This window comes from Anser anser (assembly GCF_964211835.1).
Source record: "Anser anser genome assembly, chromosome: 4".
Taxonomy (NCBI): domain Eukaryota; kingdom Metazoa; phylum Chordata; class Aves; order Anseriformes; family Anatidae; genus Anser; species Anser anser.
The window spans coordinates 65,106,301-65,118,078 of record NC_139724.1 but is presented as its reverse complement, the minus strand read 5'-3'; the positions used below and the strand labels follow the sequence as shown (position 1 = coordinate 65,118,078).

The window sequence follows — 11,778 nt, the reverse complement described above, 5'->3', positions numbered from 1 at the left end:
AGCACTTCTTTACTGTGAGGTGACAGAGCGCTGGCACAGGCTGCCCAGAGAGGCTGCGGGGTCTCCTTCTCTGGAGATACTCAAAACCCGCCTGGATGTCATCCTGTGTGACATGCTCTGGGTGACCCTGCATGGCAGGGGGTTGTCCCAGAAGATCTCCAGAGGTCCCTTCCCACCTCGGCCAGTCTGTGACCGTTCTGTGAGAACAGCGGGTTTGTGTGTTTTGAAATGGAACTGGACTGTGTTGCAATAAAAGGAAAGAGAGCTAGTAAAACATACATCTCCAAAATCAGGAACTGTAAAGACTTTTTTTCCCTCAGAAACCTTGCAATAGCAGTTAAATTCAGTTACTTCCAATCTGCCAGCTGTGAGAGACAAGTGCAATTTTAACAGGTGAATAAAAAAAGAGAGAGAGAGAGAGAAACAAGACAGAGCTCTGAAGAAAAAGCACAAATGCCATTACAAAGATGATTTCAGGATAAAAAAAAAAAAAAAGAAAAACCACCCCAAATCTCTCAGCAAGTGACAGCTGTGGTTTTAATGGACTATTAATAAAATGAGATTTATATGCAAACTGCCTACAGAAAGTAAAAAAAAAAAAAAAAAAAAAGATGCTAATAACCTATAAATGCTAAAGGCTTTTATCCCAGTCCCCCAAAATATTGACGGAATGGGTGGAATACTGTGACATACCACAAACATCCCCATTATACGATTGCTGCTGTGGCGCTTTGAATGATCTGCCTCAAGCGCTGCAGGAAAGCCGCTGGTCCCATTTCTCCCTCCTGCCCCCCTGCCACACCCCCTGAGCTCACTAGCACGGGGCTGTAAGCCTCACCACAAACCTGTACCTTTTTCTACTACCACTGAAGATATTCCTGAATGCCTGAGCATTCCTGTGACTTGAAATAAGTTCTGAGTGTGCACGAAATGCTGCATCAACATTGAAAACTCTATCTCCAGTGCACCTACAGATTCAGGCACGTCTCTGGTTGATGAAACTTCCCTCAGCTCAGCACTAGGTCTCTTTCCATAGGTACCTCTGTGAACTTCAGTTCACAGCAGATGAAATGCAAGAACATTTGCTAGAGATGAAATATGTGAGAGCATTATATACTCTGAATTCTCAGTTACACAGGAGCCAGACACATCCAAATGCCATACTTGGCTGCTAAGAGATACTTTGAAAACTCCTCCCTACTTCAGGTCAGTCTCTTGCAGACAGTGCTGCGTAAAGCAGAATCAAATTTTGTTCTTCGGATGCCTGACAAATGTGCTCAAGCAATTTTTGCTTCGACGGGTTAAGGCACCTTTCCCAGCTGCTCACACCTCCCCGCTGCATGACCCCAGCACAGGCAGCAGAGCTGGGTGAAGGAGATGAAGGAGACGCATGCCTGCACCTCTGCCGCTCCCAGCCGCCTCAAATGCCAGCGCTGATTTGTACCGAGCCGCCGGCGTGTGCCTGCTGCTGCCGAGCCCTGGGCACCTTATGTTATTATTAGACTACGGGTATTACTATGCACAATTATATCTACCTGAATGTTTATTTAAACATATAGCACATGCTGACTGCATGTAAATGCATGCATATATGTGTTACATAAACTGTGTCAGTGCATTTACATGTCTATGCACATCTCTGCATTGGTGGAGCAATGCATACATGCTAAATAAGCACATCATATGATTGTGGTGTGTTTTTTTATTACATAAAATATCCACATTTCTGGACCAGCGGCTTCTGCGTGTACGTGCACAAGTGCCAGTGGAATTTGGTCCTTCACTTATATAAATTGTAGGAGGCACTGCTTAGGAAAGCAGAGTTTGTGTGAGCAACACATTGCCTCAGCATCCCTGCTTTAGTCATGCTGTTTAGAATTCAGTGGTGACAAAAGCTATAGTCTCCCTTCAATATTAAATATAACTCTGCTTAAATGTGGAAAAGTAGTGCCAATTTCTTAAGCGGGAGCTGAAGCTCAGCTCCATTTTTTCCTGTGACAATTTTAGAAAATTGCCTAAAAGGTTGCAGAGTTGATTCTGTTGACTCCGTATTTAGTAACACTAACGCTGTATCCTCCCTCATGCCGCTTTGGATCCAGCAAGGCACAGTAAGTCTTGCCCACCTGCCTGGAGCTGGATAGCTCCTGAGAGTGGCTTTCTCAGCCCTTTTAGTGCCAAAACAGCATGTTGAATCAAGAACAGATTTGATCTCTGTAAAAGATATTTAAAAAAAATAGGTTTGGGAGAAACTAAGTCTGTAGTATTTTAATCGAAAATCGCTGAGGCATGTCGTCTGAAACGTAGGTGTAAATTAGTGCACGGTGAGTCCCACCGCACAGCGCTCACCCCTGGGCTGCCAGAGGTCCCAACTCCGTTTTCTGGCTTTTACGCACGGTTGATCCCATGGAAGAGCTGAGCCGAGGGAGAATCCGATGTCGTTTGCCGGCTTTCCTGCCTGCGATAGATCCCGGCGGGAACCTCTCGCGGCAGTGACCGAGCTGGGCTCCATCTCCCATCCTTGCGGGGGGCAAACGCGGCCGTCCCGCTGCCCCCCAGCTTCCAGCAGCCCCGGGGGCGAGGGCGGCACTGCCCCGCTCCCCTCCGTGGGACGAGGGGGACTTTCCGTCCAAAGTGTCCCCGGCGGGGCTGTTCTCGGCGCAGAGATGGCCAGGACGTCTCTTTTGGGCAGGGACGCGGGTATGTATGGGTGTATGGGGGGGGAGGGAGCGGTGCGGGGCATCCCCCCCGTCCTCTCCATCCCGTTCTCCCCGCTCCCCTCCGGCCGGGACGGGGCGTCCCCGGCATCGAGCATGCTCAGAGGGCGGCGGGGGCGGGCGGCCCGGCCCGGGGAGGGGGCGGCGGGGAGCGGGGGGGTGGGGGGACGCAGCTCGGCGGAGCTCCCCGATCGCAGCCGGCGGCCCGGGCGGGGGCCACCTCGGGCGGCGGAGCGCGGAGCCTCCCGGCGGGGAGCGGGGGAACCGGGTAGGGGGCAACCGGGCAGGGGGCAACCGGGCAGGGGGCAACCGGGCGGGGGGCAGCCGGGCGGGGGGCTCCCGAGAAGGAGAAGAGCAAACGGAGCCGCGAAGAGCGGGCATGGGGAGGCGCTGAGCCCGCGGAGGGCAGCCGGGGGGCGGCGGGGCGGGGGGCAGCGGCCCTATGGGGCTGGGGCGGCGCTGGCTGCTCGGTGCTCCCCGGCCTCCGCCGCCCCGCCGCCGGGAACCGGGAGCCGCCAGCCATGCTGCGGGGCGGCCGGAGCCCGCTGCAGCCCGCGGCGGGGTCCCCCGGAGGGGTCCGGGGGTCGTCGTCGGGAGCCCCCGGGGCGGCGCAGGTAGCGGCGGGCAGTTTGCTCGCTCTGCTCATCCTCTGGACGCTGTTTGGGAACGTGTTGGTGTGCGCTGCCATCGTCCGCTACAGGCACCTGAGGAGCAAGGTCACCAACATCTTCATCGTGTCCCTGGCCGTGTCGGACCTGCTGGTGGCTCTGCTCGTCATGCCCTGGAAGGCGGTGGCGGAGGTGGCCGGGTATTGGCCCTTCGGGGCTTTCTGCAACGTCTGGGTGGCCTTCGATATTATGTGCTCCACGGCCTCCATCCTCAACCTGTGCGTGATTAGCGTGGACAGGTACTGGGCGATCTCGAGCCCGTTCCGCTATGAGAGGAAGATGACCCAGCGGCTGGCTCTGGTGATGATCGGTGTGGCATGGGCTCTGTCTGTGCTCATCTCCTTCATCCCCGTCCAGCTCAACTGGCACAAAGGTGGGGATGCTGCTGCCGTGGCTGTCGGGGATATCGGAGATGGGTTTGGCGCTGGTTGGGCAGCAGCGGGTGCTGTCACCACCTGGGCGGAAGACTTGAGCACCACGTGGGTGGCATTAGCAGCAATGACACCCTCCGATGGGACCTCTGGCAGCAACGATACCCTCTCTGGACCATCAGAGAGCTGTGACTCCAGCCTCAACAGGACTTATGCTATTTCCTCCTCCTTGATCAGTTTTTACATCCCCGTGGCTATCATGATAGTTACCTACACTCGGATCTACCGCATTGCCCAGGTGCAGATCCGTCGGATCTCTTCCCTGGAGAGGGCAGCCGAGCACGCGCAGAGCTGCCGGAGCAACCATGTTGACTGCCACCATCACACAAGCCTCAAGTCTTCCATCAGGAAAGAAACCAAAGTGTTGAAGACTCTCTCCGTCATCATGGGCGTCTTTGTCTGCTGCTGGTTGCCGTTCTTCATTTTGAACTGCATAGTTCCCTTCTGCGAGAGCCCACCAAGTGACCCCCATGCAGGCCTTCCCTGCGTCAGCGAGACCACCTTTAATATCTTCGTCTGGTTTGGTTGGGCCAACTCTTCTCTCAACCCCATCATCTATGCCTTCAATGCTGACTTTAGAAAGGTCTTCTCCAACCTCCTGGGATGCAGCCAGTTTTGCTCTAGTACTCCAGTGGAGACCGTTAATATAAGCAATGAGCTTATCTCTTACAACCAGGACACCCTTTTCCACAAGGAGATAGTGACTGCTTATGTTAACATGATCCCAAATGTGGTTGACTGTGAGGAGAATCGCGAGGACCCTTTTGATAGGATGTCCCAGATCTCCCCTGACCCTGAGGTTGCCACTGACTCTGTCTGTGAGCTGGACTGCGAGGGAGAGATTTCACTAGGCAAAATAACACCTTTCACTCCAAATGGTTTACATTAAATTGCATCCTGTCCCGGTCAGTTCTGCTTGGATTATACAACCAAATATTAGCACTGAATGGAAAAACCTGCTCGATTTTATGCTGTAGTTTGGTCAGTCACTTCATGCTAAACTCACTTGTACGTGTAGCACTTTGCAGGATGTAAACACTGTCACACAGGGAGCTGACAGAACAAACTTCATGCAGCACTTCCCCAGCCCAAGAGAGGACTAGGTGGGCTCGTTGATTAGCTGTGGTGAGGTATCGTGGTTTAATTGCAGTCAGTTTGTGTTTATAACGTGTTTGCAAATGAAAGTTGCCATCATCAGTGCTAAGTATTACAACTTTTAAAAACAGGGACAGATGTTGGGGCTGGCATAGACATTGAATAGGAAAAAAATCTAGACTGTTCATTTGTTCAGGTCTTATATTTCATTTCTCTTTGGGTTTGTTTCTTTGTTTATTTTTCTTTGAAGATAGAAATAGTGAGGTGGTGATTTGGATGATTATTTAAATGCGTGTTTCTGCCAAAACAGTTTATGTGAAATCCATGTTCTCCTAGGCGGCGTTGTTGCCTATGATATCCTTGCCATGTTCCCAGATGAATAAATAAAAGTTACATTGATCAAGGGGTTATTATCTTTCATTTATCACCCTGAAAGGTTTACAACCAGTATTCAAACTTCAGCATTTCTCTTTGAATGGTTAGAATGACTAACTACCAAACCCTATTATTTTAAAAGCAAAATAGTCTGCACAGAAATACAATTTTTGAACAGAAGGAAGGCTCATAGGAATGATTGACTTAAATGAGCTCTTTTATATGGCTCTACTCACAGCTAGATTTATGTCTATTTTTCTTCTTAGTATAACTGATACTGTCCCTATTTATGATTTCCTTTCTGCAGCTAAGAATATCAAGCACGCCTGCTTGCAAGCTATTAAGGCTTTCCACTTAAATCAATACTTGAAATTGCTTTTTAAAAATACCATTAACGAGAAGAGTTTGGTGATAGAATTAGCAGCTGGATGTGTCTAAAAACATTAATTATGTCTGAAAATGATGTTAGTAATTAGCAGTTCCTGGTGTAGACACAGTATATTAGAGAACTTACTCAAACTGAGAGAAAAAAAAATACATTTTTTTTTTAACTTTTTCGCTGGAAGTTAATTACATTTTTTTTTAAGTGTGAAATATACTTTTAGTGCTTTGACTCTACAAAACATTTTAAAGCAGTCTTAAAAATTGTAAACAAGTATTTCAAACTGTATCTATTCGAACAAGTGGAATGTACTGTTTAGAAATTTTGTAAGTTTTCAGATCAGAAAACCGAAGTGATACTATTTACAAGACAAATGATCAAAGGTAGTAAAAGCAAGTTCTTTATGCATAAGATTTGAATTAATTTACGCTTTAAAAATCCCCATGTCACGAGCTGAGCAGATTTAAATTGAATTGTATGCACTAATTCAGTAGCACTCCCTGCCAGGGCCCTGATGGCAGAGATGGCCCTGACCGGCCTCACCATGGCCCGACCATCCCACCTAAATGGGAACTGAAGGTCCCTGTGTGATGTATGGGGGGAAAATATGATTTACACCAGTTAGCATGCTTCAGGGGAAGTCTGGTAAGCAGATAGTAGTATTTGAGAATGTTACGCACTTAGGGTTGAGCTTTTTTGGAAGCCAAGTCCCTCATCGTGGGCAGAAAGGGGCTGCCTTATCTTTGCTTGGGTTATGGGGTGGAAGAATTTTGGAGACGTCTGACTGAGGTCCCTTTGTGGTTGCACCTGTTGTAATTTTGTGTGTGTGGTCTTTGACATTAGTTGGTTATATGGTTATTTTGGATTATCTTTTCGCTTGCTCCTTTGTCACTGAAGATTGACTTTTCCCCGAGTATTTTCTTTCCTGTTGGTATCTCAATGTAATATCCCTTTACAGCTGTCCTCAGAAAAGGATATTGTGTGTGTGGCTTAGGAAGACTTGAAAAATAGAAATCCCATGCCCATAACCAGGTTCAGCCCACTAATGGCTTGACATCTAGGGTGAGCAGGTTGTCATTTCTCTACTAAAACATTCAGGAGTTTCCAGGAGTTGACCACAGTTCTAGCCTTTATGGTGAGATAGTCTTTGCCTGGAATTAAAACAGTTTACCAAATAAAAATGAAGAAAATGGCTCCTGGTGATGAATTATCCCAATCAGAATTTAGATTTTTGCATTTTGTAGTTAACTACTCAAGTTTTGAGGCCAGTACAGCATGTTAAACTTTCTGAATCTGTGTAAAAAAGTTTATGATAAGCAGATGTAAGAGGTGTAAGCATCTGTTGCTAATTCCAGCTCCCAGGACAGTGTCTATATTTTATGCAATTTTAAATCAGAAACAGTCAAGGGAAATAGGGAAGGAAAAAGAGATGCTCTCTTCCAGAGCACCTGCGTACCAACCGGCTGTGAAGTCTGCTGCTTTGAGTGTTACACCGTGGTCCAGGAACAGTTTTGTTCCTTTCTGAGCGATGGAAGAGTGTCAGTAGTAACAGTGAAGACAGAGTCCCCCTTTTCAGTAAGCTTTCCTCTGTAAATAATTCTTGTGCTGAAGGTGTGACAATTCCCTTGGATCTAGCCCCCTGCATGTGTGTTGCAGGGGTAGATAGGTACAAGAACTAGAGCATCCACCTGACAGGTGCCTTCCTCCAAGTCTCTGCCTGGTTTTCCAGAATCAGTGGGTGAGCAAGAAGATGACGTGTCCATCAGTGGGTTCATATGATAACAGCTTTTCATGGTATTTTAGAAACATTCAGTCCTATCTTAACTCAGGTCTGAAGGAAGGCAATTTTTAGCCTGGCCCCAGACTTTGGGAGCATAATTAGGACAGTGAAGAAAACCATTCACATTGCTGCTTTTCATTACTAATCTTTGGTTTGTGACTTCAGCTGGTAAATGATTTCTGGTGGGCACTCTACAAGGTGTTCTCTCTCCTTGGAATATGTGCATGTCACTGGCTTCATCCCTGGGAGCCCAGGAGCATCATAAAGGGAACATTTCTGCTTCGGAAGGCAGAGAGAAGGTACTGTTTTTTTTTTTTTTTTTTGCTAGAAGCACAGATTGACCTTAAGGATCTGAAAGAAAACCTTGCTCTTGACCTGTAACATGGAGATGCTTTTGTTGTTTTTTAATGTCTTAAATTCTTATCACTGACAAAGCTAGAGTATTCAGAGTTAGAAAGATGAAATTTTTAAAGAAATATGTATCTTGCCTTGAAGTATAAGACTTTTCTGATGAGAACATCCCCCAGAAGGATTTTTTTAAACTGGTTTCTTTCAGATGAAACTGCTGCCCTACTTTTTTAATGGGTTTCCTCTTAAAGACTAATGCATTGCCTATCCATAGAGCAGAGTTCATTGGAATTGTAAGTATGTTTTTATAATCATCATATCCTTGTGGTGTCACTCTGGAACTGATCTGTTTGTACCTTCCATCAACATGGTTTTTTTCCCATGAAAGTCACTTTGTTTTTGTTATGCATTTTACTCCCTAATTAAGCATGATCACACATTGGCAGCTCAGTTTGGGGTGATTTTTCCTTTTTGTCCTTTGGCCTTTAGTGCTTTGAAAGTACAATGCAGTTTGGCTTTGAGTTATCATCACTTAGTCTAGCTCTGAGTGATGGCTGATCTTCAAATCCCTGATTATTTTCAGTTTCTATTTTGTGTTGTTTTTTATAAATCTTATGTTACAATACACATCACTGTTAAATTACCTCCGAGTCAGCCCAGTCTTCCGGTACGGTATATTCTGTTAGCCTTGGAAAACTCCATACCAAAGGAAGGTCAGCCTATCAGTATTCTGTATGTTTTCTGATTAACTAATGGCAGAAGAGTTTATTTTAATGAAAAAAATAATCTATGTATGATGGTATCTTAGTTCATTTTTAAGAAGCCAGAACATGAAATACATGGAAGTACAGTGTTTTATTTGAAATGCTGAAACCACTGTAAAGACTCGCTATTCAAATGTCCAAAGAACTTCTACTAGCACTGGCTTTTACATTTGGGGTTGTTTTGTGCTTTGTGGTGTGTTTGTTTTTTTCCTGCAAGCTAAAGAAGTGTAGATGACTTTCTCAGAGGTAAACACAAACAAAACACTTTTCAAAGGGAGAAAAAAATATTTTTTTTTTTTATGTTCAGTATTTTATCCTTTTCCTTTCATTGTGTTTTTTACTTTTGCCTGCTAAATCTGTGAAATCTGTGTTTCTGCAGGGAGGTTCCCTACTGAGAGCTCTTGCATTTTTGTAACACATAACAAAAAAGCCTTCAAAATTAGGAGGGCTTCTGATAGAAATAAAACTAAGTACAATCTTATACCATTCAGAAGTCATCATATAAGCTCGGCATTCAAGAGACTGACAACACTGGAGGCAGTATTCGGAACATGCATCAGGCTGCAGGTATGAGAGGTCATGTGTCCTTTGGCTGTTTTTATGTGCCAAAATTGCCACTCAAAGGGCATTTGAGTCACTGTCACACTGTCATACAGTAGCCAGGGTATATACCTATGTTGGTGTTAATAATAATGCAGAGATTTTTCTTTTCCTCTGAGGCCATCTTTGTTACTGTTTAATTAGATTCATCAGATCTTTAGAGTGATTCAATGCCTATTTAAATCAGTAGAAGACCTCAGTGATGGATGTGGGCTTGGGTCACAGAGCAATGAAATTAATTGTCTTGGCTTCTTACAAATAGTATTGCTAGTATTCCCTGCTAGCAGGTGATGGCATGTTAAAATTGGCATGCTGAACAAAGTATTCTTGCCAGATTGTATGTGGAAATAGTTCTCTTATTCATATTTGCTTATTTGTTTTCAAACTTTTGAAGACTTTTCAAATTTTCCAGAAGCTGCACAAAGTCAACACAGAGCTTCTCCTCTTTGATCATGTCTCAGATCAGCAACAACTAGGTCCATTTTTAGTGCCTTGGTAACTACATAGTGCATTATGCCTGTTTTGAACAGAATTATGCCTCTGTAAGGCATAAGTCAATGTTTGTAAAGATGAAGGTATACTTTTGGTCTAAAAGCACTGATGTGCACAAAAATAACTATAAATGAGGACCTTTTCCATTATTAATGGAACACCAAGAATGTGACTCTTTCTTTCTCCTATTTTTTTTTTTATAGTACCAGTGAAAAGATTGCAGTGAGCAATAATATTTTTAGGGGAGTAAAGAGTGGAATTACAAATAATATTATCCTCTGAAGCAGATGATGGATTGCTGATGTGGGAAGCCTGCTGGCTCTCCAAGGATAGTTTAGTTTAAGAGAAAATTTACAAGATTATTTAATCTTGTTATATGTCTAAATCCCTTCTCAGTTGTGACTGGAGATAGTGTTCTACAATATTTATAGTGGAAAGATAGCTGTTTAAAGAGGATAAGCATTTTTATTGGCTTAATCATTTGTATCATAACCATCATGGTGTGTGAGGGTAGCAAAATGCAATGCAGCAATCAGAAAAAAAATCATTAAAATTTTCCAGTCCATGAAAGAAATTTCTTCTTTAGAATTATTCCCCACCATTAACAACAAATATTTGTGTCTTGTACTGCACTGTCTTTACTACCAGAACAGGCTGGAATGCTCTGGACGTGCTACTAGTAACCTGCTGATTCACATTAGGAGGAAGGTCTGAAATACAAAGAAACGGACAGCAACATGTACAGACACTTTCAGTCTGTGTTAAAACAGAGAAGTGTAAGCCAGCCCCAGCAGGTGATGGCACCTCAGTGAGTCATTCCCTGTGACACACAAGTCCTAGACCATAAACGCAAACTCTGTAGGCCCTGGCTGTGCTGCAGGCCCCTGGATCCTGAGGTGGATGCTCAAAATCTGTGTAAAACCCTCATGAAATGTGAACTTGTAACATCTGCTCTGACTATTGTTCACCTTATTGTTATTGTTTTCTTATTCAAAGTTACGCTCTGAAGTAAGCGGTTGCAAATGGTGTGGTTTAAATCTATTTGGAGAACATCCACCCAATGGAGGCCTTCATGGGAGAGCAGCCTGCAAGGTCTACCAGCTGCCTGACTAGTGCTTGAGCTGACGTGGGTACAGCAGCTGCTTGGGGTGTAGATATCATGAACTGCACATGTCCTAGTTTAGGGGTCTAATATTGATCAGAAAAAATCCTAAATTCATACAACTTCCCGTGGGGAGCACTGCGAAGCAAAGCCTGGTAGTTTTACAGCCTAGATGAGACTCAGCCACAGCACAGTTCCTACCACAGACATCGGAGATTTCTTGGCTGCAGCTCACTTGCTGTGGCTTTGAAAATGTCTCATAAGCAAAACATTAACAAGGAAGTTCAGAAAGTGCCCTCTTTTGCCCTTTAACCTCATTTTTCCAGTTGGAAAGGTTTTTAGTAGAATTAAAAATCTACAGTTTTAGCCTTTGGCCTTGACCTTTTGCTTTCTCTGTTAACTTCCTATAATTAGTCTACTTCAGTAAACAGAAGCTCCTGGCATGGTTAGCTGCTTGGGTACCTACCTCACTGTCACCACATCTGGAACAACCTCAAGCTACACTTAGATTATATTATGTCTCCAGACCAAAGGAAATCTTTTAGATTTTTTTTTTTTTATTTTTTCTCAAGCAACATTTCCTTCTTCAACACAAGATTATTCACAAGAAACATAATTTAGAGGACAAGCGTAAATAGACTTTCTAAAAAGTTCTTAGGGATATTTTGTGATTATAGAAAATAAGAATGGATAGGTATTAGGCATAGAGATAAACAGTGTTTTTCTTACAAAAGGTTTAATTTGGCTTTTCATAGAAATAAAGGCAGAAGTTCTTTTGTTTGTTTGTTTGTTTGTTTGTTTGTTTGTTTTCTCAAATATAGAAGTTGCAACTTCTGCTATTATTTTGCCTAATGGTTATGGATAATTTTGTACAGTCAGTGATGAGATTGTTGGAAATGACCTTACGAAACAGAAGGTTTAACTTCATAAAAAAATAGATGTCTGTTGCGTAATATTTATTAGACAAATACTCTGTTCTATACAATACAAGGCTCATGCTGGTTTACATCTTTGCAGAATGCTGCTT

General features: G+C 44.3%; 1 protein-coding gene across 1 annotated transcript; it reads left to right on the top strand.

The window, feature by feature from the left end:
* Positions 1–3,033: 3,033 nt before the first annotated feature.
* Positions 3,034–6,853, top strand: DRD5 (dopamine receptor D5). Its single transcript, XM_083835492.1, has one exon. The coding sequence runs from the start codon at positions 3,236–3,238 to the stop codon at positions 4,700–4,702; it is 1,467 nt and encodes a 488-aa protein (XP_083691618.1). The 5' UTR covers positions 3,034–3,235; the 3' UTR covers positions 4,703–6,853.
* Positions 6,854–11,778: the final 4,925 nt, after the last annotated feature.